General features: G+C 40.7%; 1 protein-coding gene across 1 annotated transcript; it reads right to left on the reverse strand.

Annotated features, from left to right (window-relative positions):
- Nucleotides 1-1,452: 1,452 nt before the first annotated feature.
- Nucleotides 1,453-21,898, reverse strand: obsl1a (obscurin like cytoskeletal adaptor 1a). The gene is made up of 25 exons (XM_085399627.1): nt 21,505-21,898; nt 18,869-20,131; nt 16,911-17,180; nt 16,383-16,643; nt 15,643-15,948; nt 14,418-14,684; nt 14,053-14,328; nt 13,520-13,634; nt 13,145-13,305; nt 12,677-12,949; nt 12,292-12,567; nt 11,907-12,182; nt 11,549-11,824; nt 8,782-9,057; nt 8,424-8,693; nt 6,712-6,978; nt 6,368-6,637; nt 5,988-6,254; nt 4,354-4,620; nt 4,148-4,260; nt 3,865-4,018; nt 3,534-3,695; nt 3,097-3,201; nt 2,731-2,997; nt 1,453-2,653 (listed from the first exon to the last, which is right to left on the reverse strand). The coding sequence occupies exons 2-25, from the start codon at nt 20,055-20,057 to the stop codon at nt 2,379-2,381; spliced, it is 6,639 nt and encodes a 2,212-aa protein (XP_085255753.1). The 5' UTR covers nt 20,058-20,131; nt 21,505-21,898; the 3' UTR covers nt 1,453-2,378.
- Nucleotides 21,899-27,531: the final 5,633 nt, after the last annotated feature.

Genomic DNA, 27,531 nt, shown 5'->3' on the forward strand with positions numbered 1-27,531 from the left:
GTAATTGGATGGTTAAAAGAAAGTTTTGTGATGTTAAAAAGAAAAGACACCGGTGGATTTGTCATGATCTTCAAAGTACTTTTTCCTTTTTAAATTGTCTTTTAAGCGGTACACAGAGGCTGGAAACTATTTCTAAATTTATGTCATGAAATAGGTTTTGAGGAGGGGGGGGCTGCCGCGAGTATCCCAGTATATGGGAGGGCACATCTTTGAAAACAAAGTGTTTAATATAGCGCAGGTTTTAAAGGAGCTATCCACCCCAAAACGACTTAAACACTACAATAAACTGCTGTTAGTGATGCCTCATACTGGCTGTTTCCTTATGTTTTAAACCTGGCAGAGATCTGATACTGTGCAGGTTTTTGTGATGTTTTTGGAAGCATTGAAAAGCCTGTGCAGCTACAGCAGATCTAAAGCTAAGTCTTTAAATGTCTGTTTTATTTTATTTTTTCCCCTTTTTTCTTTTACACAAAACTGCAGAATTTTTTGTATTTCTGCCTGCAGATAAAAACCTAGCAGGGTGCCACAGCTTGATGCTAGTCCGCTCATCAAAGTTACTAAGTGCATGCTGGGAATTGTAGGACTCACTGATTTTTGCAGTTTATCAGCAGTAACAAAGAGTGGAAAGTGTGAGATTATTTTGGGGTGGAGTCTTCCTTTTTTCTTGTGCACGTCTGTGTTGTGTATCTGTGTTGTGTATCTGTATTGTATTCTGCCCGCTCAGTTTTAAGGAGCAACGCAGTTTCTAACGGGCCTTGCAGATTGGTGCGATCGCCCTAGTTTGCGTTGACAATGTGTTGACACTGATGAATGAATGTGGTGGATTTGACTTGGCAGCCTCGATGGCAGGCTTGTGACGTGACTTCGCCTAGATGAGGAAGGGGTGATTAAATCTACCACCTTAAGAGCTATTATTGCTTTTTAAAAAATGTTTAACAAATTATTGTCAATCAAGATTAGCCTGTTTCATTTCTAAATAATTAACTGATTTTTACTGCTGCCTTCTATTATTTTTTATTTTTTTCCCCAAGAGTCATCTTCTTAAAGAATATTTACAGTAGGTTTTCCAAAACGGGAAGACATTGCTCTTGCTGTTTTCTTACAGGACCTGGTCGGTTGCCTCGCGTACAAGGAGGGAGAGAGGATTCAGAAACACCAGCAAATAACTAAAGAGATAGTATCTTACCATTGGAGGCACATAACAGGTTTAAAACAGTGTTTTCATGAAAGCCATCATCAAATTACTGATGCCGCGTGTGTTTTGGAATTCATTGGCAAAGACGAGTATTTATAGGAACGCTGAGTCATCTTGTTAATGGATTACATGTAAAACAGGTTGTGTCACTATGGGGGCCCATTCACTGATACTGTACTTCTTACACATTCAGTAGATATGTATATGTTGTTTTTGCACAGTAATAAAGCAAACGAATTTCATTAATATATGGAATATTCATGTTACTGTACTCATGATTCAATAGCTGTAACTTTTTCTTTTTTATTTTTTTTTTTTTTGTGACCTTTGTTTTATCATACCAAATTCTGTATGGACTGTATGTAATAATGCCCCCCATAAATGCTTAAGGAAACATGGTCTAAGGTGCTGTTCTGTTTTTTGGGGAAAAAAAGCAACACAAGCGGTACATTTTCAAGCCTGAGGAGGTGGGTTTGTTACATTTAGTCAGACAAACAAAAAAAAAAAAGCCAGATGTTAAGAGAGGGGGGAGGGGGCAACAAAGACCTGACACCGGACCTGAGGGATGCATCTGAACCTTCAGCTGATCATCTACTGTTCCCTGAAGCCTCATCAGAAATCTCAGTGGAAAGGTGGCTGTCAAGCTTTTTTTCTTTTTTTTTAAAGAAAAAAAAAAAGGAAGGAAAACTCAGAAAAGGCTGTGCAGGGCTGCAATTGACCTTGATAAACAAAGAGATGGCTCAAGATTTATTTAAAAAAACAAACAAACATCCACATAGCCAGCGGTTGCCATCTAGAACTGCTCGGATCAAGTAAAACATTTTTTTCCTTAAAAGCATTTTCATTCTGGTGCTTCCAAGAATTTTTCAAATACACAAGTATTTTCCACCCAAAATAATCTCCACACATTTAGCTTCTCTGAAGTTATGAGAAGGCTTTAAAATCCAACAGATGTTTCCATGGAGCAATTTTTAAATGGGTTTTATTTGGGAGTTTTTTATTGAAATAAAAGTTACTGTGATGTAAACAGCAAATAAATATGATCTACAATGTAAAAAAAAAAAAAAAAGTATAGTCTAATTTAAGAGTTTTAGTGGCAATTTCCACAGGGGGTTTTTTGGGTTTTTTTCCCACTTCATTTTCTCAGGTGTTACTTTGGTTCCACAATCATACTACATTTCAATCATCCTGTTACGTTGAGCGTGGCGCTGCTCTTCGCCTTTCCCATAGTAAACTTCACCGTGCCGCTCATGTCCACGCTGGTGCTCTTCAGGATGAGTTTGTGGACTGTCCCGTGGTTTTCCAGGCGGACAGAGGGCCCCGGTTTAAGGTTCTCTCCATTCAAAGTCCAAACCGGAGGCTTATTTATGGCGACTGATAACTCACACTGGAAAGTCGCTGGCTCTCCCTCCATCACTTCCACGTCCTCTAGCTCTTTCACCATCACAAGAGCCTGGGCTGGAGCAACACAGAACAAATCAGTTTGACAAAAATGTATTTAGGGTGTTCCGCTTTAGCTTTCCGCCCCAACTTACCTTCCACCATCAGTTTGGCTTTGGAGGTGTGCTCTCCGACCTCAATGCTGTAGGTGCCCTCATCCTCCACAGACACCTGCTGAATCACCAGTTTGTGGGAGCAGCCATCAGCCAGGATTTCCAGTCGGTCTGAGGAAACCAGTTCCTCCCTGCCTTTGTACCAGGTAGCGCTGCAGTGAGGCGAGGAGACGGTGCATTCAAGGATCACACGATGTTTCTCCAGAGCTGTTCTGTCTCGCAAGGGCTTTACAATAGAAACTGGAAGTTCTGAAACAAGAGGAAATTCAACATATAGATGATTTTAAGTCACTGATATGTCCAAGAAAAAGGCCAGTAAAATATTCTGAAGATAAAGAATTAACTTACCCTCTACCTCAAGGTAGGCAGTAGATTCAACATCCCTGGCTACAAAGCGGATTTCTCCAGCATCTTCAGCTTTAATGTTACACATCAGCAGGAAGTGTTTGGTCCCTGGAAGAGAGCAACAATTCTCAGACTTGCCAACAGTGTACAAGTGGTCTTTTGCTCTTTCCAAGGTCGTGCCACCACCAGAGGTACCGCTAAAACTACAAATAGAGAAATTTAAATCCTTCTCCTCTCCAAACGAGGTTTGAGGGTTTTTCCATGGATGGTGATGCCATTTTCTGGAGAACCGATTGGTCAGTAGGCAGTGATTTCATACCTATTGATCTCCAATCTGAAACTTAACCTGTTCTGGAGCAGATTATGGTATTTTACTCTTGTATTATTTATGATTTTATGATTGATTTCTAAGTCTCATAGAAATGTCTGCCTTCTCTGACCTTCAGTGCGGATCTTGATGGAGCTGGTTGGTCGGATCCTGTGGCCGTCTTTGTACCACTCCCCTGTCACGTCCTCCAGAGAAACATCACACATGAAGACAGCATTCTGGTCCTCCTGGATGTAAAGATCCTCCAAATCCTGCACTATCTCCAGCTCATGCTCTGCAAGTTAGTTAAAGACGGCAAAAAGATCAGATGGCAAAAGAAGAAAAAAGTTATTTTCCTTAAAACCACTAGATGGAGGTATTGTATAAGCTTTACTCCAGCTACTCACTGGCTCCAGTTGGTTCAAAATGAGTTGTGTTAAGCCAGTATCTGATCAGAGGCTTACCATAAACCTCCAGCGAACAGGACATTTTGATTTCCCCTGTGTCGCATGTGTAGGTGCCAGAATCTGCCCGGGAGCACTGCAGGATTTGACAGAACCTCTTACGACCCATTGAGTAGATCCGACAGTTTTTCCCCGGCTTTAGCTCCGAACCATCCTGAGTCATAGAAAAAAAAAGTCAAAGGCATTCTTTATTCATTATATCATTCTTAAAACTGTCACCTTGCTGGTATAATAAGACAAAATAAGGGCAAGATTACTGAGAGTATTTACTGGTTGATTTTACCTTAAACCATTTGACTTCAACATTTTGTCGGGAGAATTCACACTCCAGGGTGACAGGAAATTCCTCCTCCACACGGGCATCAGCCAGTGGTTTCAAGATGGACACTGGTGTTTCTGTCAGTTTAGTCAGTCCAGTCAATCAGTCAGTGAACTACTTGATGAAGGTGTAAAAAGTGAAACCAGTGAGCTTCACGGGCTTGTATTTACCTTTGACTGTGAGCCTCGCTGTGGTGCGCACTCCTTCAGCTGAGAAGGCGATGGTGCCTGTGTCCTCCAGAGTAAGGTTGGACAAGGTGAGGCCGTGAACTCGTCCATTGGTGCTCACCCTACACTGATTGTTTGGCTTGACCCGAATGCCGTCCTTTTGCCAGCTGCCCTCCACATCTGTGTGTGACAGCTCCACCACAAAGGAGGCAGTCTCTCGTTCAAAGGTTTCTTGGTCAGTCAGACCTTTGCGGATGGCGATTTTACGGGCTGCACAAGAGTAGATTAGTGAAAGTGGTGAGAGGTGAGAGGATACCATCATTATCAAATTATAAATCGAATAAATATCTATTAAATCATTGAAAAAATTATTTTAAAAAACTGAGAGAATTCTTTTTTTTGCAAACTGTATTTTGCTGATATGCATTTGAAAGCCAAGATTGTGTTTCAAGGACAACTGAAGGTTGTGCAAATATAGACAGAGCTCAGTTTATCATGTTACAAAAACACTAGCAGGAGCAGTCCACTGTCACTGTGTCACTCTTGTACACGGCTGAATAACAGTATGGCTGTGTTTCAAAAACCTTTTCACACTTACAGGTCTGGCTCGGCTATTCTTAGTACTTCTTTACACTCTGACATGCTGTGAAAAACACCTTCAGTGTGTACTGTTCTTTAGGCCCGAACTCATCTGTGTCAGAAGAGATACCAATCACAAAGTCACATGGTACGCTGGCTTCTGAAATGTCTTGTTTTATAGTCTTCAGAGCCGAGTAAGTACTGGAAGTATCTGGCTAGTGTTCTTTCTGCCTCCTTTTATCTTATTTATTCACACAGCAGTTAGGTTTGAACAGTTAAATCCAGACACAATAAGCAATTTTAGGAAAAGTTCATTTCTTCACTCGCTATTTATAAAATAAACAAAAAGGCTTGTTGCATTTCAAATCAACATGAGCTTTCTCCAAAATGCTTCTTATCGTCTTAAGTTGTTTGGACATATATTATATGATTGCTGCATATTTTTGGCTTTATATACTTTTCTATATGTGCTTTTCTGAAAAGTGGTAAGGTGTTTTTTTTCTTTTTGCATGTTTTAAAATCCTGAAAACTTCACTGGTGTCTCTTCCCATAAAAATGAATTAGGATCTGTAATTTGAGACAGATACGAGATAAGAGCATCAGCCTGTTAAAATATGAAAAACAAAAACAAATTAAATCAAATTAACACACACTAATAAAAAAACACTTCACAGAAAAAACAACAGTTTCTAGATGTATATAGTTATAGCATTAAAAAAAATACAAATTAAACATAATTAACACAAAAATTAAGAAAATGCTTTTTTCATTCAATATTTTTACTCGTGCTTTGAGCAAATATGATGAGTTCAACTAAAAAAAATCAAAATATCATAAAATGGTGCAGAAAAATCTGAAGTTTCCAAATCTAATCTAACCATTTTGAAGCCCAGTCTAGCTATGATTTTGAGACCTAATGCCCTGGATGAGTCTGATAAAATATATCTCAGATTAAAGTATACTAAGAGGGATTGAAACCTGAGATCAATAGTTCGGTAGAAACCCTAACCCTAATGACACAACTGCATTATCGGCATTATCTGCTGCAGTTCACTTACGTTCTACATTGAGTTTGACCTGCGTCCGGTCATGCAGAGTCTCGCACCGGTAAGTCCCCCTGTCCGACAGAGTCAGGTTGTGGATGGTGAGACTGCGTTTGCAGCCGTTCTGGGCCAGCGTGTGTCGGGGACCAGACTGGATAACCACCCCCTGCCTCATCCACTGGACCTCACCGGCCTCCAGGCTAATCTCTGCCTCCAAGGTGGCATCACCAAACTCCTCTGCCATAACAGCTTCCATTTTCTTAGTAAACATGACCTGAGCCTCTTAACATTACAAGAGTCAGAAAAAAATGATCAACTGCTGATCATCTGATGATCACAGATAGAAGATAGATGGATGGATTTTAATCTCTTTTAACCTTGACGATTGGCCTTACCCTGAACTTTGAGGCTGGCTTTGCTCATTTGTCCTTCAGCTTCTGCTGTAATTTTTGAGCAGTCCAGCATCTGGCACTTTTTAATCACCAAGGTGTGGCACAGGCCATTGTGGGTTGCCTGGAAACGATCACCCAGAGTGATAGGCTCATTGTCCATGAGCCAGACCAGCTGGACATCCTCTGGGGAAACCACACACTTAAAGGTTGCATCTTCTCCTTCCAGCACTGTAGTGTTGTGGAGTTCAGTGAGGAACTCAATGACTCGGGGCACTGAAAAGACAAAAGTTATGAAGCTGCTATCTCATTGAAAAGAGGAGAGGAACTCTATTTCAATGCATACTTACTTTCTACCCTCAGTTTTGCAACAGTCCGGTCATCTCTGGACTCACAGGTATACTCGCCAGCATCCTCTCGAGATAGACGATGAATGGTCAAGCTTCTTTCGACTCCATCTGCCCTAATGGAGAATCTCCTGTTTGGGACCACCTCTACTCCATTCCTTAACCACTGGACGTCCGCTTTTGGCTTGCACACCTCACACCGAAGGGTCACCATACCATCAGCGTGGGCCACAGTGTCTCTAAGCGGCTTTGTGAACTTAATTCTCATTTCTGTAATACAGAAAATCAAAGTTGATATGAGAAGATAGGCCAGACTGAGGCTTTCTACACTCAACAAAAATATAAACGCAACACCTTTGTTACTGCTCCCATTCCCCATGGGATGGACGTAGAGACCTAAAATTCATTCCAGATACACAATATAACCATCCCTCCCAAACAGTGGTCACAAATCAGTCCAAATGTGTGGTAGTGGGCACATCTGCTATATTGAGATAATCCATCCCACCTCACAGGTGTGCCACATCAGGATGCTGATCTGACATCATGAGTAGTGCACAGGTGTACCTCAGACTGCCCACAACAAAAGGCCACCCTGGAATGTGCAGTTTTGTCTCACAGCAAAATGCCACAGATGCCACAGCAATGAGGGAGCGTGCAATTGGCATGCTGACAGCAGGAATGTCAACCAGATCTGTCGCCCGTGCATTGAATGTTCATTTCTCAACCATAAGCCGTCTCCACAGGCGTTTCAGAGAATATGGCAGCACATCCAACCGGCCTCACAACCGCAGACCTCGTGTAACCACACCAGCCCAGGACCTCCACATCCAGCAGGTTCACCTCCAAGATCGTCTGAGACCAGCCACCCAGACAGCTGCTGGAACAATTGGTTTGCACAATCAAACAATTTCTGCACAAACTGTCAGAAACCGTCTCAGGGACGCTCAACTGCATGCCCGTCGTCCTCATCGGGGTCTTGACCTGACTCCAGCTCGTCGCCATAACAGACTTGTGTGGGCAAATGCTCACATTCGATGGCGTCTGGCACGTTGGAGAGGTGTGCGCTTCACGGATGAATCATGGTTCACATTGTTCAGGGCAGATGGCAGCTGAGAATGTCCCAGTTCTTGCATGGCCAGCATACTCACCGGACATGTCACCCATTGAGCATGTTCGGGATGTGCTTGACCGGCGTATACGACAGCATGTACCAGTTCCCACGAATATCCAACAACCTCGCACAGCCATTGAAGTGGAGTGGACCAACATTCCACAGGCCACAATTGACAATCTGATAGACTCCATGCGACGATGTGTTGCACTGCATGAGGCAAATGGTGGTCACACCAGATACTGACCGGTTCTGGGTCCCCAGACCCCCAATAGCGCAAAAAACTGCACATTCCAGGGTGGCCTTTTGTTGTGGGCAGTCTGAGGTACACCTGTGCACTACTCATGATGTCAGATCAGCATCCTGATGTGGCACACCTGTGAGGTGGGATGGATTATCTCAATATAGCAGATGTGCCCACTACCACACATTTGGACTGATTTGTGACCACTGTTTGGGAGGGATGGTTATATTGTGTATCTGGAATGAATTTTAGGTCTCTACGTCCATCCCATGGGGAATGGGAGCAAAAACAAAGGTGTTGCGTTTATATTTTTGTTGAGTGTACATAGCTGTTCAAAATGCAAAACAAAATTTTAACCTTTCACCAGCAGGCTGAAGTGCATCTGGTCTGTGTTGATGTCACATGTGTACTCGCCGGCATCAGAGCGTCTCAAAGGCTCGATAGTAAAAGTGCGTTTATGGCCCTCCATGAGTGCTCGGTAACGATCACCTTCAACGGGCGACCAGTCTTTCATCCAGCGCACTAGAGCGCTTTCCTTGGAAACATAGCTTGTCAAGGTCACGCTCTCTGCTTCGTAACCCGTCACAACAATGTCATCCTCCTTGTTCACAAATGTAACTGGAGTCTCTTTGATAGAAAAGAAAATTTAAAAGAAAGTTATATGACCTTTTTTCTCTTCTTTAAAGCTGTGAAGGCTTATTTTGTGGATTCGTACCTTGAATGCGTATAACGCTGACCATCTTGTCATCCACAGCGTCACACACATACTTTCCAGAATCGGAAGGCTGAACACAGGAAATGATGATTTTCCTCAATGTCCCATAGCTTTCAATATAGGTCCGGTCATCACTGGTGAGAAGCCTGTCATTACAATACCACTGGACAGGGGCATTAGCACGAGATACCTCACAGGCCAGGATCAGGTCATCGCCTGCCATCATCTCCTGGTATTCAAGGTCATTTGAGTTTCCAACAATGGTCACTGGAGGCTCTGAGGGAAGAAGATGGATTAATTCATGCAAAGTTTTGCCAGAAATATCCTTTTGAAAAAAATGTACATACAGAGATAGCTCTTTTGTGATAATATCATGCCAGTGGAAGCCAAAATTATAACTACTTGATCCTGCCAGATACTAGCTGCCGTTTTGAAATGTTTTCAAAAATGTTTTCAAAAAGTCCAAGGCAAGATGCTTAGCCTTATCCCTTTCAAAAAATAAGTTTAACCTTTTATTTAAATAAATATTTAAAAAGTACTTGAAAAACAGCTAACTGCTTATCTTCATTGGAATGGTATGTATAAAACTTAACACTTCAGAATTCCTCACAGAAACAGCATTGACATGGAGGTTATGAATAACCTTGTCATGGCCTCTGACAGAACGGAGTCTCTCAGAGACATTCTGTTCATGTAGATCGGAGTTCCAGTTGTGCCGACGAATTCTATTTACATTATAAATGCTCCTCTTAAGCAGTAACATTAGAAACCATAGCATACAATTGCATTGCTATGCAGATGATACCCAGCTCTATGTGTCTGTCAAGAGATATATTCTAAAGACACTTCTTCAGCATGAGAGTCAGAGAGTAGAAACACACACGCTGCAGTTTTTACTTGCAAGGGCAGTCACAGAGTGCTCGCAGTGGCTCAAGGACTCGCGCTCTGCCACTGTCCTGGTCTTTATTTATATACAACAGTAGGTGCATTCGTTTATTACATTGGAATGTGGATGTGTGCGCGTGTGTGTGTGCGTGTGTGCCAGGAGAGGCTTCTCTACCTGGCATGAAGTGAAACTGCTCGTTAAGCTCTTATCTAGCACTAATAGGTACTGCTCCTTCCCTGCATGATAACGGGTCACAGTGAACTAAAAACAGTCTGAGTTATAAAGAGGTCATCATGCAGTATTCTATCATATGCAAACTTATTTTATTAAAAGTCTATACTGACTACTAAGTACAATTTTCTATTGACAGTGTCAATAAAGCTAGATGAAACACCTATTAGTTAAACTGCAGGCATAAAGATATAAAAGCCCGTATAACCTCTAAGTTCAAATAAAAATTTGACTATTTTACTTCGCTTAAAAATCTTAGTAACATGGTGTCTAACCAGATACAGTCCCAGTCAAAAGTTTAAGACCCCTTGAAAAATGGCAAAAACTCATATTTGCATGATAGGATCTTAAAAAGTCAAAAAAGTTCCCTTTTTGAACATGGTCGGGTTGTTAAACTGCATAAGCAGGGCCTCTCACAGAGTGCCATCGCTGCTGAGGTGGGACGCAGTAAGACAGTCATTTGGAATTTCTTAAATGAACCTGAGGGTTATGATGGAAGACCCAAAAACATTTCACCAGCACTGAGCCAGAGGATCCAATTGGCTGTCCGTCAAGACACTGGACGATCCTTGACCCAAATTAAGGCCTTTATTGGTGCTGACTGCAGCCCCATAACCTTCAGACAGCATATGAGACTGAAGGGCTTCAAAAACAAAATAACATCTTCAAAGGCCTCGTCTCCTTGAACGCCACAGAACTGACCGTTTGGACATGAGACACTGAAAGGTGGTAGAAAGTTTTATTTTCTGATGAGAAAAAATCTTGATGGTTTCCAGTGTTACTGGCATGACAAGCAGATCCCACCTGTGATGTTTTTTTATGCACCATAGTAGGTAAATGGTAAATGGCCTGTATTTATATAGCGCTTTTACTCGTCCCTAAGGACCCCAAAGCGCTTTACACATCCAGTCATCCACCCATTCACACACACATTCACACACTGGTGATGGCAAGCTACATTGTAGCCACAGCCACCCTGGGGCGCACTGACAGAGGCGAGGCTGCCGGACACTGGCACCACCGGGCCCTCTGACCAGAGCAAAAAAATACTTTTGCTCTGCAATAAACGAGAATAAAACGACATCAGTCATAACTGTGAAACACTGGGTGGAGTGTTAGGCCTATATGTGGCTACATCAAATGAAATACCATCATTTAAACACGCACGCACTCAAACACTTCACAAACAGACCTTTCAAGGCGATGCGTTGGTCTCACAACACATGAAAAAACATTTTTTTAAAAAGCAAAATACGGAAGCTACAGCAGAAAAACAAAGTAGGTGCTTTTTCCTGTAAAACAGCCTGTTTCATTTTAAGTGTTGTTTTCAATAAATTGCATGCTCAAAAAAATGTTTTGTCTCACTCCCATTTCTTCTTGTTGCATGTTGAAGCTCTACCTGGAACCTTGTTAAGATGCAACCATGCAAAATATGATATTTTGTCATTTCCAAGTGGTCTTAAACTTTTGATTGGGACTGTATTTACCATGGATGGCATTGTTTTCGTCTGCAGTAACCATGTGAGGAAACCTGGAGTCCTTTTTGACCAGGATATGTATTTCAATGTGCATATTAAACAAATATGCACGACTGCTTTCTAAGAAAAAATTAAAAAAGAAGAAAAATACATTCAGCCATATTAACCTTACCTTCTACTGTAACTTGGAAGCTGATACTGTCATCTCCGACATCCAAAAAATATTCTCCTGAATCTTCGAGTTCAGCATTGAGGATGACGAGCGAGCGGAAAGGACCTTCTTCCTCTTCACAGAACCTTTCATCACCCTGAACACGACAGCCATCCTTGTACCATTTGGCAACAGCATTGGCTCTGGAGAGCTCACACTCCAGCACAATGTCATCAGAAATCAAGAACTTTAGGTTGTTCTTGATCTCTGACTTTCTTAAAATCTTTACTGGTGGCTCTGAGGACACAGAATTGAACATTTATCTTTAAATTTCACAATGGGTCAGAAAACTCATACCGAGGCAATTGCTGCATCTTACCTGAAACTTTAACCTGGAAATCAATTTTATCATCCATAGCGTCACAAGTGTATTTGCCAGAATCCTCAGGAGTGGGAGAGTGAATTGTCAAACGACGAATGAGCCCATCTTCTGTGATGGTGACATTGCTGCTTTGCTGAATTTCTTCACCATTTATCAGCCACTTGACTTCTGCATTTGGTCGGGACACCTCAATTTCTAGAATCACTGGTTTGCCAGCAAGACTCTCCAGTTTTTCAGCTATGTCTTTGGGGCAAGTTAGCGTTACTGGTGGCTCTAAGTGAAGCAAAGAGAAATAAAGTATGTAAAATGTAATGTGATGATTCGTTTACTGAGTGACCATGTATAGACCATAAATAATTAGCCTGAATGTATGCCTGTTTACCTGTAATAGTTACTAGGAAAGCCAAAGAGTTATCTTCTGTGTCACATACATACTCCCCCGTGTCGTGCACAGTGGTTATGGGTATAATGAGCCTCCGTTGGGCCCCGTCCACCTCCAGGATCAAGTTGTGCCCTGCCTCTACTTCTAGACTGTCTTTGAACCAGCGCACAGGAGCATCCGCCTTTGAGATCTCACAGCTGAGCTCCAGCCTCTCTGATGCCAAGTGAGTCAGTTCCAGCTCTGATTCACTGGGATAAATGATTCTTACTGGTGGATCTAGTACAAGTGAAAGATATTAAAAAAAAATAAGCATTTAAACTTATTTTGTAGATTCTCTATGTTTCAATTTGATATCTGTTAGAAGAGGTGAGCACTAAAGTTTTACCTTTAACACCAAGTTGGAAGAAGATGGAGTCTCCATCTGTTTCACAGACATATTCTCCAGCATCCTCCTCTGAGCTGCAGAGAATTGTCAGCCTCCTGTAAGGGCCTTCTGATATCAGCTGGATGTTTTCACTCTCTGCCACCTGCAGGCCATCCTTGAACCATCGCACCTTCCCCCTGGAGCGAGACAGCTCGCACTGCAGGTGGATCTCCTCTGAGATGTAGCTCTCAATCACCACATCGTCTTTAGGTTCCACTATCATCACTGGAGGCTCTGTGTTTTTTGTTTGAGTAATAAGAGCGAGGTCAAATGGTGCTCACAATGAATTAATAATCTATTTGTTCCACAATGCCACCTTTAATCTTTTTATTCTCATTTTAAAACTTCAGGGCCAAAACACAGCCAAAATATGTTGTTAAATGCCTTTTGTTTTTACCAACAGGAGTTGGAGGAGAAAGGTCAGTATACCTCGGACATTGACTGTGAACTCCATGCTGCTGTTTCCTGCCTGGCAAGTATAACTTCCAGCATCTGAGGTTTCTGCAGAGCGGATAATTAACCTCCTCATGGTTCCTTCTGCCTGCAGAGTTATGTTGTCACTGGGCTTGATCTCACAGCCGTCTTTATACCTGGGACACAGACACAGATAACTGTAAAGAGTCTCAAAGAGTTTGTTTTAGTTACATAAAAAAAAACCTGTGTCCTACTAAGAGGTTGATTGTGCAGTAAACAAAATGATGCAGGAAGTATTTGAACAGTTAGACACTGGAAACACAGAAGACTACAGACTTTACAGATCTACAGATCTGTCTTTATTTGCAAACAGGAATTCTTCAGTCTTACCACACAACTTCAGCATCATCTCTGGAGACATGGCAGACCAGCACCACAGGGTCCAACTCCATGCTGCTCTTATGAAGTTCATCCTCAGCGACCGGACTGAAATCCACCGGAGGACCTTAAAAACAGGGTAGAAGGAAGACTGCATGTCAATGGCTGGAGCTCAAGGTATTACATGAACTAGCCCTCTAAAAATTGGAGTGATTCTTGGTATGGTTTAATAATAAGCCCAGATGTGGTCCAAATGTGTTAGCACAGGTTTTAAACAAGGTTTTGGTTTCTTACAAGACATAAAAATCAGTCAGAGACACAGTTGTTTATATTCAGTGTCACTTAATAATCCAAGAAACATCAGTATTTTCATGATATGAAATCCAGATAGTATATTAAGTATGCATTTTCCTGTATAAGAAAATTAACATGTGATTCTTTAAGTAAATATAACAAAATGGTCAATTAATATCCATGTTAATGTTAATGTCTATGTTAATGTTAAAGAAGCTCATCAGCATGTCATCTGTTCATAAACCAATTACCTGCAACATCCACATTGAATGTGATGACATCCCCTGAAGTTTCACATGTGTAAACTCCAGAGTGAGATTCCTCAGCTGACTGGATCACGATCCTCCTCATATTCCCATCCGCCTGGATGTTTAGACCATCTGAGACCTGAAGCTCCTTGCCATCTTTGAACCAGGATACTTTTGCAAACGGATGGGAGACTTCACAGTAGAGTACAATGGCATCCCCTATGTCCACCTTTTTCTTGCTGTCTAACTCTGACAGAGGACTGAATTTCATCACGGCAGCTGATGAAAAAAAAAAAAAAGAACACAGAAATAAGCAAACTTAAAAAAAATGCATCAATCACAGGTTTTTCAGAGGTTTTTACACCTACGTTTAACGTTGAGCACAGCGGAATCCCTGACTCCGTTAGCTATGAAGGTGACCTCTGCTTCATCCTCTGTCATGCGACTTTCATGGATCACCACTGAGTGCTTTGTTTGATTGTGTTGTATTGAATATCGTCCGCCGTGCTGCAGTTGAGCACTATTGAGAAACCAGGTTCCAACCATTGGGGCAGACAATTCAATGGATAAGTGAGCATCTTGTCCTTCTACAACCTCACAGCTTTGGAGGCGGCTGAGGATCTTGGGCCCAGGAACTAGCAAGTACAGAAGAAGTACAGTACAGGTATTAGTCAATTAAGCCTGACAGATATGTTGGCCCTAATAATATTAGCTATTTGCACATATATTGGCATCAGAATTTACAACAGAATTAAAAAGTAAAGAAGAGACAGGAAAAATGTCTTTCTACTATGTTATGTGTTGATTTTGCACAGCTTGCATAGTCTGCCACCAGAGGGCGCTCTGCAACTTCCCTGTTGGCAACAATGTCTGAACTGCCACAAAACATCAACCAGCTGATCCAAGCAGATCTGGCAGTGCATAAATGACTAATACATGACTTGTTGTGACATTAAAGCAAGATTATTTTTAAACTCATTGTCATTTTATCATTGGTGTCTGAAAGAAAAAAATATTGGTCCATATTTTTAAATTGCTCAATTTAGTCCTATAAACATATCCTATGTCGTACATTATTAGTCAACAAATAATGCGTAGTTTACTCTAGAAAATTACAGGAAAGTGCTGGAAGTTAAATTTAGCAGAAGGAAATTGTCATTTTACAGTACTGTCAGCTGTTTGGTTGTCATTATAGTTTCATATTAGTTCTCTTACTCCAGTCTACATAATATCTATGTTTATCACTGATAAATATAACTACATGTCCTTGTTCGCTTAAACCTTAACACTTTTCTTTGCCACACTGGAGACCACATCAAACACCCACAACAAATTTAAGCACAATATAACTGAAATAACCATAATTAAAAGAAGAAAAAATATTAACATTTATATGCCCATGGTTTCTCAGCAAGTTAAAAAAAACAAACACTCTACCTAAAAATGTATACAATTTTGTGTTTCATATTTAAAGTAAACTGTAGTGTTTTTGAATAAAATTATATTCACCTCAAAGAAGAGTTTCAAGTAAAACTTTAAAAAAATGACATTTAATATATCTGTATGTAAAATCTGTCGCCGTGTGCTCCTCACCCAGATGGACAACTTTGGGAAACTCCACATGGCCGCTTCGTCCATATTTGTTAATGCAGCAAACTCTGAAACGGTAGTTGCCCTCGCATCGTACAATGTCACCGGTGACCTCAGCTGAGGTGGCGGTCTCTGAGGTGAAACACTTCTGCCACTCCTGAGAACCCACTTCTTGCATCTCCAGCACAAACACAGAGCGGGTGGAGGTCTGACTACTGGGGGCGGGATCCCAGTTAAGTAGCGCACTGTTGGGTCTGTCTACATCCATTTTGACTCCCACTGGACAGATAGGTGGGCAGTGTCGTGTGGCTGAAAGACAAAGAAGAATAAAGAATGTAATAAGGGTGGATTGATAAAAGGCTGATTGTCAGAAGGCATCATTAAATTCACTGAAACTAGTTAGTTAATTAGTATACAAGCAGAAGCAATAATTGTAATGTATTATTAGACAAATGTAAAAATAATTAAATAAAAACACATTTTGTCTTAAAATTAATACATTTAGACAAGTGAGCCTACATTTTTGCATATGACTCCTTCTAAAAATAAATTTGCCATCAGAGTTCCCACTCTCACCCCCAGCAAAAACACTCTACTGAATGTAACAAAAGACAAAATCATCCTGCAACAAATAAACCTGAAATAAATGTTTATTTAAATCTCAAACACAACCTGCAAAGCTTCTTCAAATCAAGGCAAAAAAACCCTTAACAAACATTTACACAAAGTGTTTGCTAAATTACCTTTGACTTTGAGGCGTGATGAAGTCTTGGATCGTCCTGCGACAAATGTCACAACTCCCGAGTCGTGATAGGCCACGTTGACAAAGACCAGAATGTGAGTTTTGCCAAAAGACTTGAGGATTGTTTGGTGTGTTTCATGTAGCTTCAACCCGTCTTTGAACCAGTGGACCTCCATGTCTTCGTTCTCCACCTCCACGCAGAAGGCTGCATTCTCACCCTCCAGGACCTCCAGTTTTCGTGGAAGCTTACGAACAATAGTACCTGTACGGATAAAAATCAATGCAAATAGTTTTTCAAAATAAGCTTAAAAGCTGCATCAGGTAGTTTCCCCCTTTGACCACACACTGTGCTAGCAGGTGTTTATACAGAGATCATTTAGCTTGAAATAATGACATGAATGGATATCATTAAGTTAATGCGATAAAGCAAGTGTGCATTGAAATTTTGTCTTCCTGAAGTACTAGTCCTAGAAATACCATCCCTATTAACAATAATTTGATGCACCATAGCCTATTTTTCATAGTGTACCTTTAACTGAGAGCTCAGCAATGCTCTTTGCTCCATCAGGCATCTCACAGAGGTAGACTCCATCATCGTCTGTTCCCACATCGTGAATAGTGAGTCTTCGTTTGGTTCCTTTCTGCTCCATCCCATATTTACTGCTGGGCATCAGCCTCTGGTCTTCCAGGTACCAGGCAGCTGGGAGTGACTCATCAGGTACCTCACACTCAAGCACGGCAACGTCCCGCTCTTTCACCTCCACGTCTTTTAACGGGCGCCTGAACCGCACGGCAGGGCCTGAAGAATAAGGACAACGTTATCTTTGGTCCAAAGTGGATGAATCGTACATATATATGGGTACATGTGTGCAAGGATTGATGGAGATGCCAAACAAGAAGCTGTTTCGCAGTGCTATAGCGTAGATTTAGAAGACAGTTCAAATTCATTGCATTGGCAGCAGGCCTAGAAAAACTCAAACTCAAAATAATAATTAAAATATAATGTGTGGAAACGAAAAAATTTAGCGCAAACACTTAATTTTTGATTCTCTTTTGCTACCATATAATAGTTTTCAAGCAGTGATTAGCAGTGGTAATGTTCCGTCATGTTATCTGTATGTTAATGACTGGCATGTTGAGCCCATTAACTAAACTGACTCTTATGGTAGAGGCAGCTCACAGATGCAGAATGAATCACATATGAATGGGGTAGCATTCTAACTATGCACAGCCCTCACAATTGCAGCTCATGGTATAATGTTTTATTAGTATGGTTTAAGATATGCCCTCATTTATTGTAACTGGACATATACATATTCATTTCAGTTGTCCATTTTCAGTGACTAATGTCTTGAAAAGAAAGACGTTTCTTTTGTGTTATTCAAAAGGTTCCAATAGCATGAAAGCAATTTAATCTGCTTTAAGGAATAATATTTGGTACAATGAAATGTTTTCTACACTCAAAAAAATGAAATTGGGTGGTTGTTACATGTAAAAGATTCAAACTTGTAATTTCAACTAAATAATTTCATGTTTCTAAGGTGAACATAATTAAATCATGTAGCATCTGCATGAAATTCAGCAACTTAATTTGTTCTTGTTGAGATGACATGATACAATCTAGTAAGCGTGGTTAGTTGACTGGACTCACGAAATTCACAAGATCATATTAGATGTCAAACTGCAGGAAAATTGCTGGAGTTTTAAGAGGCAGACAGCTACACCCACACCACGTGTATGCTATTGCTATTTATTGTGGTTTAACCTGTCAAGGACAAAAACCTACAGAAAATTCTGCATCAAGCCTTGTAATCATTTTGTTAAGCCTGCATTGACAGCTTGGTGGTGTGATGGTTAGTGCTGTTGTCTCACAGCAACAAGGGCCTGGGTTCAAATCCACAATCTGCCTAGTTTGCAGTGTGTAATTGGAGTTAGGTTAATTGGTGATTCTAAATTACCCATGAACGTAAGTGCAAATGGTTGTTTGTCTCTATGAAATCATCAACCTGCATATTGGTTCATTACGCAAGACTAGCAGTAATTGCCTTGACTAACAAAGTAGGTGTTCAAACAACAAGATTTCATTGCGTTTCCCTGAAGTTTTTACCTTGTGTAGAATGAATTAAAACAAATTTCACTCTACATACTTAAATCCCTTCAAGTCAATGTAAGTACATCAAGCCACCAAATGCCAAATGTGTTGGTTTGACATGGTCAAAAATGGGTTATTGTACTTGGTTAAATCACATGGAAAAAGGTGCCATGATTAAATTGTGTAGGTGGTTATTTTCAGAGGTTTTATAATAATGTTTCAATGTTAATCACCTTCTGTGGTTTCTGTTACTCTTTTAATCACTTTTTCCATTTACTTGTAGCATTCAGTGAACACAGAGGACTAACATTATTTGGGTTAAATATTGTTCAAGAAGAATATCACATGTCATGTTCTTCCATGAAGGTTGCAGAAAAAAGAACAGGTTGCCATACCTTTGACGGACAGGTGAACTGCACTTAGGGTGTTTCCCAGCGCGTTTGATGCTGCACACACATACAACCCTGTGTCCTGCACTTTACAGTACAGCACCTTCAGGGTGTAGTAGCCCTCTCTGTCCTCAAATATCAGATGACGTCTGTCAGGCTCTAGGGGAACTCCATCTTTCTTCCAGATGATCTCAGGTTTCGGCTTCCCTGTTACAAAGCAGCGAAACTTGGCGTGTTTCCCCTCCGCTACTGCAAATTTCTTCACTTTTGATGCATCGACAGGTGGCTCTGCTGTGATCCTTGACAAACTGGGCCTCCCACCCCTGTGCTTTGGTGACCACTGGCTGTTAGTGTGACCAGTCGAGGATGTTTTGCTGTCACCTCGCTCTGGTACAGGTTCGACAAGAAGGACGGCCCCAGCCAGGGCCTCACCATGGCAGTTGATGGCCTTGCAGGTGTAGACGCCTTTGTCTGGCATACGTGTCCGATATATCTTGAGTTGGAACCAGCCACCATCTTCATTTCTCATGCTGAAGTGAGAACTCTCAAAGATGTCATTGAGTTTCTTCCCATCCTTTTCCCAAATCACCTCTGGCAGAGGAGTCCCCCAGATTTTACAGGAGAAGGCAGCGTCTTCGCCTCGATCCACACGCAGAGACAGGGGCTTGATGAGGAATCGCGGTCTGTCATCAGATGTCAGATCAACCTCTGCTTGGTTTTTGCTTAGCCTGCTGTTCCATTCTCCATTCAGTTCCCCTCCATTTGCCTTGCAGTGTTCACCATTTTGCACTGCATTGTAGCCATTTAGGTGTCCCACAAATTCTCCATTTTCTTGCATAGGCTGTGCCCCACCATTGACCACTAACTGTCTTGCGTCCTCATCTTGTTGCTGGGCCTCTCCTTCAACTTTAAGTGAGGCTGCTGCATAGGTTTCTCCTATGCTATTTCTAGCCTTGCAGATGTACTGGCCAGCATCCTGCTGGGTCACTCTGGTAATAGTCAGCAAGTAAACCTTTCCCTCATCCGAGATGTTGTAGCGTCCTTCAGACAGGATCTGGACATTTTTGCGTTCCCAGATCACATCTGGGCGTGGGTCTCCACCGATTTGGCACTTCAGTGTTGCATCTGTTCCACACTGGGCCACTACAGGACGTGGATAGCCTAAAACACGAGGTGCGCCACCAAAAATATCCATGGTGATGTCACCTTTTGTTTGGGTCGAATGAAGAAGTTTCTTCTCAAAATGATCTTCTTCTGTTTTGTAAATAGCTGAAAGAGAAAGAAGATTATTAGTTCAGTAGATGATTAAAATCTGCCATGAGTGCAGCTTTTGAGTTCAAACCCCAAAGCACCATCTAAACAGTAACTGTGTGGTTATTGTGTCCCAGATGGGTTCATCAGTAATCTGACTCAAACTGAAAGCAGAATGCAGAGTGAACAGTTTTATAAAATACAATAAAATGATCAATCTCCATTAATTCCACGGTGTATCTTTTTCCTGTCTTCCTCCTCCCATCGCCAACCTTTCACGGCAGATGGCCGCCCCTCCCTGAGTTTGGTTCTGCTGGAGGTTCCTTCCTGTTAAAAGGGAGTTTTTCCTTTCCATTCTCGCCAAGTGCTTTTTTCAAGGGGGTCTTCTGATTGTTGGGGTTTCTCTCCATTATTGTAGGGCTTTTACCTTACAATATAAAGTGTGTTGAAGTGACAGTTGTTGTTATTTGGCACCATTTAAATAAAACTGAATTAAATCAAATTTTAAAAAATTCTGAATACTCAATATAGTTCCCAAAGCTGAAGTAAAGAAGTTTAGTGGTTTTGCGAGGTGGGTATTGAGCAAACACTTTTGGTTGTCTCACAGCTGGTGCTGTAGCTCAGTGAAGAGTGTATTTATAAAGCAGTCTGTCCAAAAAAAGATGCTGGAGCCTCTGTGTCACATAGCACACACAAACACACCTGCAGTCACTAACTAGGACCAACTAATCCCTTATATACATTCATGTGTACAGAATGCTGTTTGCAGTCTTACTGTTGGCTTCTCTTTGTCAGCTCATTGTAACATTCTAGCAACAACTTAAACAATTCAGTATATAAAGCAAGGGTGTCAAACATAAAGTCTGGGGGCCAGAATTGGCCCGGCAAGGACTCAAATCGAGCCCACTTGACAGCTTTTGAAAATGCGAAGGAAGTAATAGATTTTGACTTAGAACTGTATTTTCAAAGGTTTTACAGCCTTTATGACTGATAAAAATCTGCCCCATTACCATTCACGCTAAGCCAAAGTAATTTACTAATAGATAAACACAATGTCAAATGAGTTTGACATCTCTGATCTAAAGCTTTAGCCTCCATTTGTAATGCAGCTGCCACTTGTCTCTTTTCATGGCTCATTTGTTTCCTCTGTGTTGTCACCACCTTTCTTTTTGCTTTGAGAACGGCAGCCATTTGTTCTCTGTGACACATCACGCTTGGAAATCATCTAAAGAGCATAAAGTCATACAACTTTATGACAAGTAGAGGCACATCCCAAGCTCAGTCAGTCTTAGAATGTTTTGTTGGCACATGTAAAGAAAAGATCGTCCTCAGGCATTTTCAGGAGAGAGTTACACAGTGACACAAAAAAAGAGTTCAGAGGATAGACTTACCGCTTTAAGAAATGCTGTCTTTATAGCATTTGTCTCTCTTGTGATGCCTTAAAATGTTATTCTTAAAAATACAAGCTGGCATCAGTTTACTTGGATGATCATTGGTTAGGTTAGCATTCAAGAAGCACGTTTAGAGTCTTCTGCTCATGTTCCTTGTTTTCCTGGTTTGTCTTGTTTGGAGCACCTGCTAGTCACTCAACACCAACGCAGCTGAGAAAAATGGTAGCTTCCATTCACATTTGGTGGTCCAGAGTCATAGTAATATCTTAGTTGTGTCCCCTCAGTCTGGTGTTGGGTTGCAGGTGGCAAGGAGTAAAATGACCACAGCCTTTCAGCTGAGTGCCTGGTTTATGCGTCAGCTCTGATACTGTCATTGTCCAATAGCTAAAGAGTGTGGTGTGAGAGAGAGTGAGCTGGAATTGGTGGTGGGGGGCAGTAAATGCTTTTGCAGCTGCTGCCGCTGCAAGCCACCCCCTAAAAATACCAGCAGCTTCAATGACACTGGGCCAGATAAAGTTAGGCTCCCCATTGACAGGCTATGGTTCGCTGAAGATAGAAGGGGGCCGAGCTCTGCGATGGATCACTCAGCTTAAAAGATATCCTGAGTTAAACCTTTAGAAGAGAAAGGACGCCCTGCCTGCTGAAGCTCCTTGCCTCATGAGTCACGCTGACCCATAAATAGGGTCAAATTAGTGTCACACATTAGAAAATGGTTTATACTGAGGGATGATCAACAGATGGAAGTGAAACAAAGAGTTTGGTGTCATGATAATGCAATTCACGCTAAAAAGATAAAAGACTATGTCATGGCTTTCAGATACACGGCCATATATATATTATCTTAGTACTGCATCATCAGTTAATGTTACACAATTGTAACATAGTAACTACCATAATTTTTGTAACCAAGCATTGTTAACAACTCATATTAATACGCTCCATGCCCTGCGCTTCATCTCTCTTTTTGTGTGTCAAAAATGTTTGTATGTTTGTATTTCAGCACATATTAATAATTGAAAAATCTATTCTCAGTGATAAATGAGTTATATGTAGACCCATATAACACTGTGATTTGAAGAGAAATAATACAAAAATTTCATAAGGTGATAACACTTATTTTAATTCAGGCCCCTTTGTGGTACAAGTCTGGACAGGTAGGTGATTCAGAAGATTATAAATTGTTGGAAAAACTTAAAACATGAAACAAGATGTGTAACATACAACTGGCGTCAGATTTCAAACTACGTGATCAAAAACTACTCACCTCTCCAGTTGTGTCTAAAAGATACACAGTATAGGTGAGCAGTACATGAACACTAAACCCATGTCGTCATCTTAGTATTTTTATTTCCCCCTGCGAGCACAGGTGCTTGTTCACTTATCAATTGTCTCCTTCCGTGGCAGATTTGAATTTGGTGTTGACACATATTGCCTGCATTCTCAGACAACAGCTCTCTGCCCTATCTCTTCAAGTGGAGCGTTTCGGACAGCCGAAGCTACTGATACACACTGCATGCAACCTGTCGTCACGGATATGTGACCTTGAATACAGGTCACATAACTTTGACCCCTTTGTGACGGCGCTGAATTAACACACCGGGAATATCATGTCAAGCACAGACTAAACTTCCCTAAAGTGTGAGTATAATGATGAGAAATTCCTATTTTATATATGGGTTTATAGGGTTTTAAATAAAATATGCGATGTGATCTATCAAGTATGTATCACTGAACAGATGAATTAATACCACAGTCATTTGGAGGAGTCACACTACACTGCTTGCCCCATTTAAGGCTACTTATACCTCTGACATTACAATCCATGCAGTCATCCCCGCAGCTGTTAGGTGTACCAGGAATTAAAAGCACAGTTCTGCTCTTTGTCCTGAGATTGGGTTTCAATATCAAAAGCTGAAGAGGATTGACTGAGACCATGGGGTCTTTAACAATATGTCAATCACCCTCGCTTCAAACCAAGGAAACTATTCTTCTGTGCTGTGTTAAAGTTATAAAAATATTCATATAGTGAGAATGCTTAGATTTCAGAAGGTTAAAAGCCTTTTGTACAACACTAAGTTAAAAGCCATACACAGAAATACTGTTTTTCAGTACTGTCCACTAGATGTGTTAAGTTCTTATTTGTAGAGCATGAAATCAAAATAGAATGATCATTCTGGAAATGTGTGGCCTTCTCTGGACAAAAGAGAGTTCAGTTCTGATCACTGCTAAACTGTTTGTCATTGCAGTCTTATTGGTTGCAGTCAAGATGGTTGATTTTACTGGGAATCTACAAAAACATTATGGTCCCAGGATGAAGTATTTATGTCCCCAGAGACTAGAGGAGGCACGCACACGTAGACAGACAGGACCCCATCCATCTCAACCTTCATCACTGCTGTAAAAGACAAGAGTGAAGGTGTACGGAAAATGAAAGGGATACTGAACTGGCAGATGATGTAGACACAGATATCAACAACAACAGAGTCAAGTGATCACTCACATTTTGGCTCTTCCGCTTTTTCCGTGCAACCAGCAAGCCTGCTGGGGAAAAAAAACTTCTGTGTATATGTGTGACACAACTCCAAAAAAGTTCCAAAGAAATCCATATTTTATTGCCTTTATAATGTCATAAAAACTACTTACTCAATGTCTCAAAAAGTTGGGCAGCAAAAGGCTAGAAAAGCAAGTAGGACTGAAAAGAAACAGCTGGACAAACTTATTACATTGCTTGGGATCAGGTCAGTAACATGACTGACTAGGAAAAGAGCGTCTTAGAGAGGCAGAGTTTCTCAGAAGTAAAGATGAGCAGAGGTTTGCCTTTCTGTAAAAAACAGTGTCTATAAAATTGACTACAGTACATAATATTATCAAAAGATTCACAGAATCTGGAGAAATCTCTGTGCGTACTTGTTGAAATCTGTCTGTGAGCACAGTTTGCTGTATCTGTACCAAAATTTGAGTTCATATCATCACCATTATCACAATAGAGAAAAGTGCTTGTATGAATGGGTGCGAATGGGTGAATGAGGCATGTTGTATAAATCGCTTTGAGTGCTCCAGAAGAGTAGAAAAGCGCTATTTAAGAATTGGTCCATTTACCATTTACCTGTGACCTTGGAGGTCATTTTTCTACTCTCTTTCAGGGAAATGAAGGCAGCTTTAGTCTGAATGCGAGTAACATTTCCTTTATAGGAAAAGCTTTCTCAACAAACACTGCCACACTGTCCCAAAGTCCTGACTCATGTGACCTGAACCCCGCGTGACAGGGCTGACTCATTCCTAATTTGCAAGTCTTTACTTCCATTGACCCTCTTAATTTTTAGTGGGGATCTTGAGCAATAGTTCTCCAGGTTTTTGAAGGTATTTCAAAGTTATTCTATGCACATTGTCTGCTTTTTTTTTTCTTTTTACCTGTTTTCAGTCCAGTACTCATACCTATTTTCAGATGAATGTTTTTGTTTTTTAAGACAGCTAACACTGGCCTGTGAATCATTCAAGCATGCAAAGGCACCTCACTCTGATGAACTGGTGTTGTGTCATAACAGCTTAGTCATGGATTGGCCTCCCTGGAGCCCGTACCCAATAGTATTGATGCAGTGTGGGATCATCTGGAAAGAGAACAGAACAAAATGAGCTTTGGATGTCCTTCAAGAAGCCTGGAGAACTATTTCTAAAGAAATTACAGAAAAGCTGCCGACAAGAGATCAGGCTGTGTTGAAGAATAAAGGGGGTCATGCCAAATATTGACTTTCAAGCTTGTTATAGTTGTGAATTGACTTACTGTTATTATATACTGAAAGTTTGCACACATTTCACTAAATAACCTAGTTTCCATTTTTTTTTTAGCAAAACAAAGAAGTGAAGCATGGTTCATGACTTTTGCACAGCCCTATATAATCTAAGCCCCACAAGCCAGATACATCAATTTGATTTGGGGGCAAATCATATCTGCTTTTTTCTTGAGTGAAAACTAAAAACAGCCAGCACCTAAACCTGTCCATAAGCCGAACACATTTTGCTTTTGCAAGAACAGCTACAAAGAATCTCTATAGGCTCCTCTTGTTCATGTGAATCTTTTATCTTTTTCTTTCTTTTTGTGTTATTTCATATATTACATTATATGTGGAGTAGCATGACAATGTCATACTATGTCATAAGCCACACATCTCGGCAACATCCACACGCTCATCCCTGCAGGAGAAGGAGAGAGGCTGCAGATGGGGTGCCCATGCAAAGAGTACCAGAGGCAACAGGCAACTAGAGGAAAGCCACCCAGGTACGAGTTGAGAGCAGGGTCCCAGGGCCCCTGGCACCCAGGATCCACCTGGCACCCAGCATCCGTCAGCACCTCCCCTGACAAGGGGAAGGTCCAGGCTAAGGGAGGGGCAGAGGCGTCCACTGGAAAGAGGCGACCATATCCCACCGGGACACACACACACACACACACACACACACACACACACACACACACACACACACACACACCACTTGTTCACTCACTCTCACCCACCCACTAGTGACACACAGAAAGACAAAGATATATGTGCACTCATAGACCCCCCCCCCCCAACTAAAAATACTCCAAACTTAAAAATATAAACACAATGTGTTTGTATTTTTAAGTTTTGAGTATTTTTAGTGGCAGTTTTCGAATTGTTCTGTAAGCATAACATTGACATCAGTAGTGAATATACCCTGACTTCAGCTCAAATAAGACCTCTCTGGTTCCTAAAGTCTTTTGGTAAAGAAGTTTTTTTCTTTTTTTCACAAAAAATATTAAAAAAGACATAAATCTAGCATAGTGTTATGTTGGCTAGTAAATAACACGGGTGCAGGCAAATGTTTGGATCTAGATCTTTTGTGTGTGTTTTTTTCCTGCCTGTATTGTCCCTGATCATTTGTTGTTGTGGACAATATTGTGAGAAAAATACAATTTCAGACAAAAGCGAATACATAACACATTTATTTGAGGAAAGTTTGTTGTGCTCCGCATGTTTTTGTTTTGTTTTGTTTTGTTTTTGGCATCTTGCTACCTTAGGATTTTTATACTTCTAGTTGTTGAAATAAATGTTGTTTTTGTCAAGTAAACTAAAAAAATAACTGCATGAAAATGTACATTCTGATATGGGCAACAGAAACTATATTATTATTGTTATTATTATTATTATTATTATTATTATTATTATTATTATTATTGTCTTTGTCTTCTGTATGATATCATATCTCTGTACCATGCTGCTTACTTCCGATATCCAATTTTGAAATATAATTCCTAATATAATTAAGTGCTTTGTTAATAGCAGTTATTGCAAGACAGATGATTTGATGTAAAACCACAAAATTATGTCAGATTGTATGAATTAAAAAAACAGTATCCCTCTCAAACATGGCAAAAAACATTCATGGCATTTGTCTGTGAAGGTTCTCATGGCATTTACTAATGTGACATCCTGACACCTACTACCACATAAATAACAAAACTGAGGCTAATGTAGATGAAAAAGATATAAATTGACGGAAATTTAAAAAGCTTTAAAAATAAAATCAGTATGAATAAGTGCCAGCAAGTAAGAGCTGTAATCTTACTTACGCTGGATGACTAGAAAAGTTAGTACAAGACAAACTTACAAACACTTGAAGACGAATTTGACTGTCACCCTCACTGCAGGAATGATGATGAGAAGTAGCTCAATAATTTAAGTCTCCAAAATCTTTGATCTTAAATCAGCTGTACATGTCCTGTATGATGAAACTTACATGAAACTGAATACTGATTACAGTACATGCTGTGCTTAAGTCAGTATTTTGGCACCAATGATAGGTGACATAATTTCTCTGACATTTTTTTAAAGGTTGATTAATAAGCTACTGTGAACTTTTGCTGGCACTCCTCCCCTTTGGCCGCTGCTAAACTAATAGGTAACATTTTCAAATGCTGTTACACTATCAAGTGTTATTAAGGTATCAGTAAGTGCTTAATTCATTATTTATATGGCATTATTGCTCTTTAGTATGTCATTCATAAAT

Source organism: Rhamphochromis longiceps, linkage group LG23, assembly GCF_057381845.1.
Source record: "Rhamphochromis longiceps isolate RC_006_pf linkage group LG23, R_longiceps_female_GT1.1, whole genome shotgun sequence".
In the NCBI taxonomy this organism is placed as follows: Eukaryota; Metazoa; Chordata; class Actinopteri; order Cichliformes; family Cichlidae; genus Rhamphochromis; species Rhamphochromis longiceps.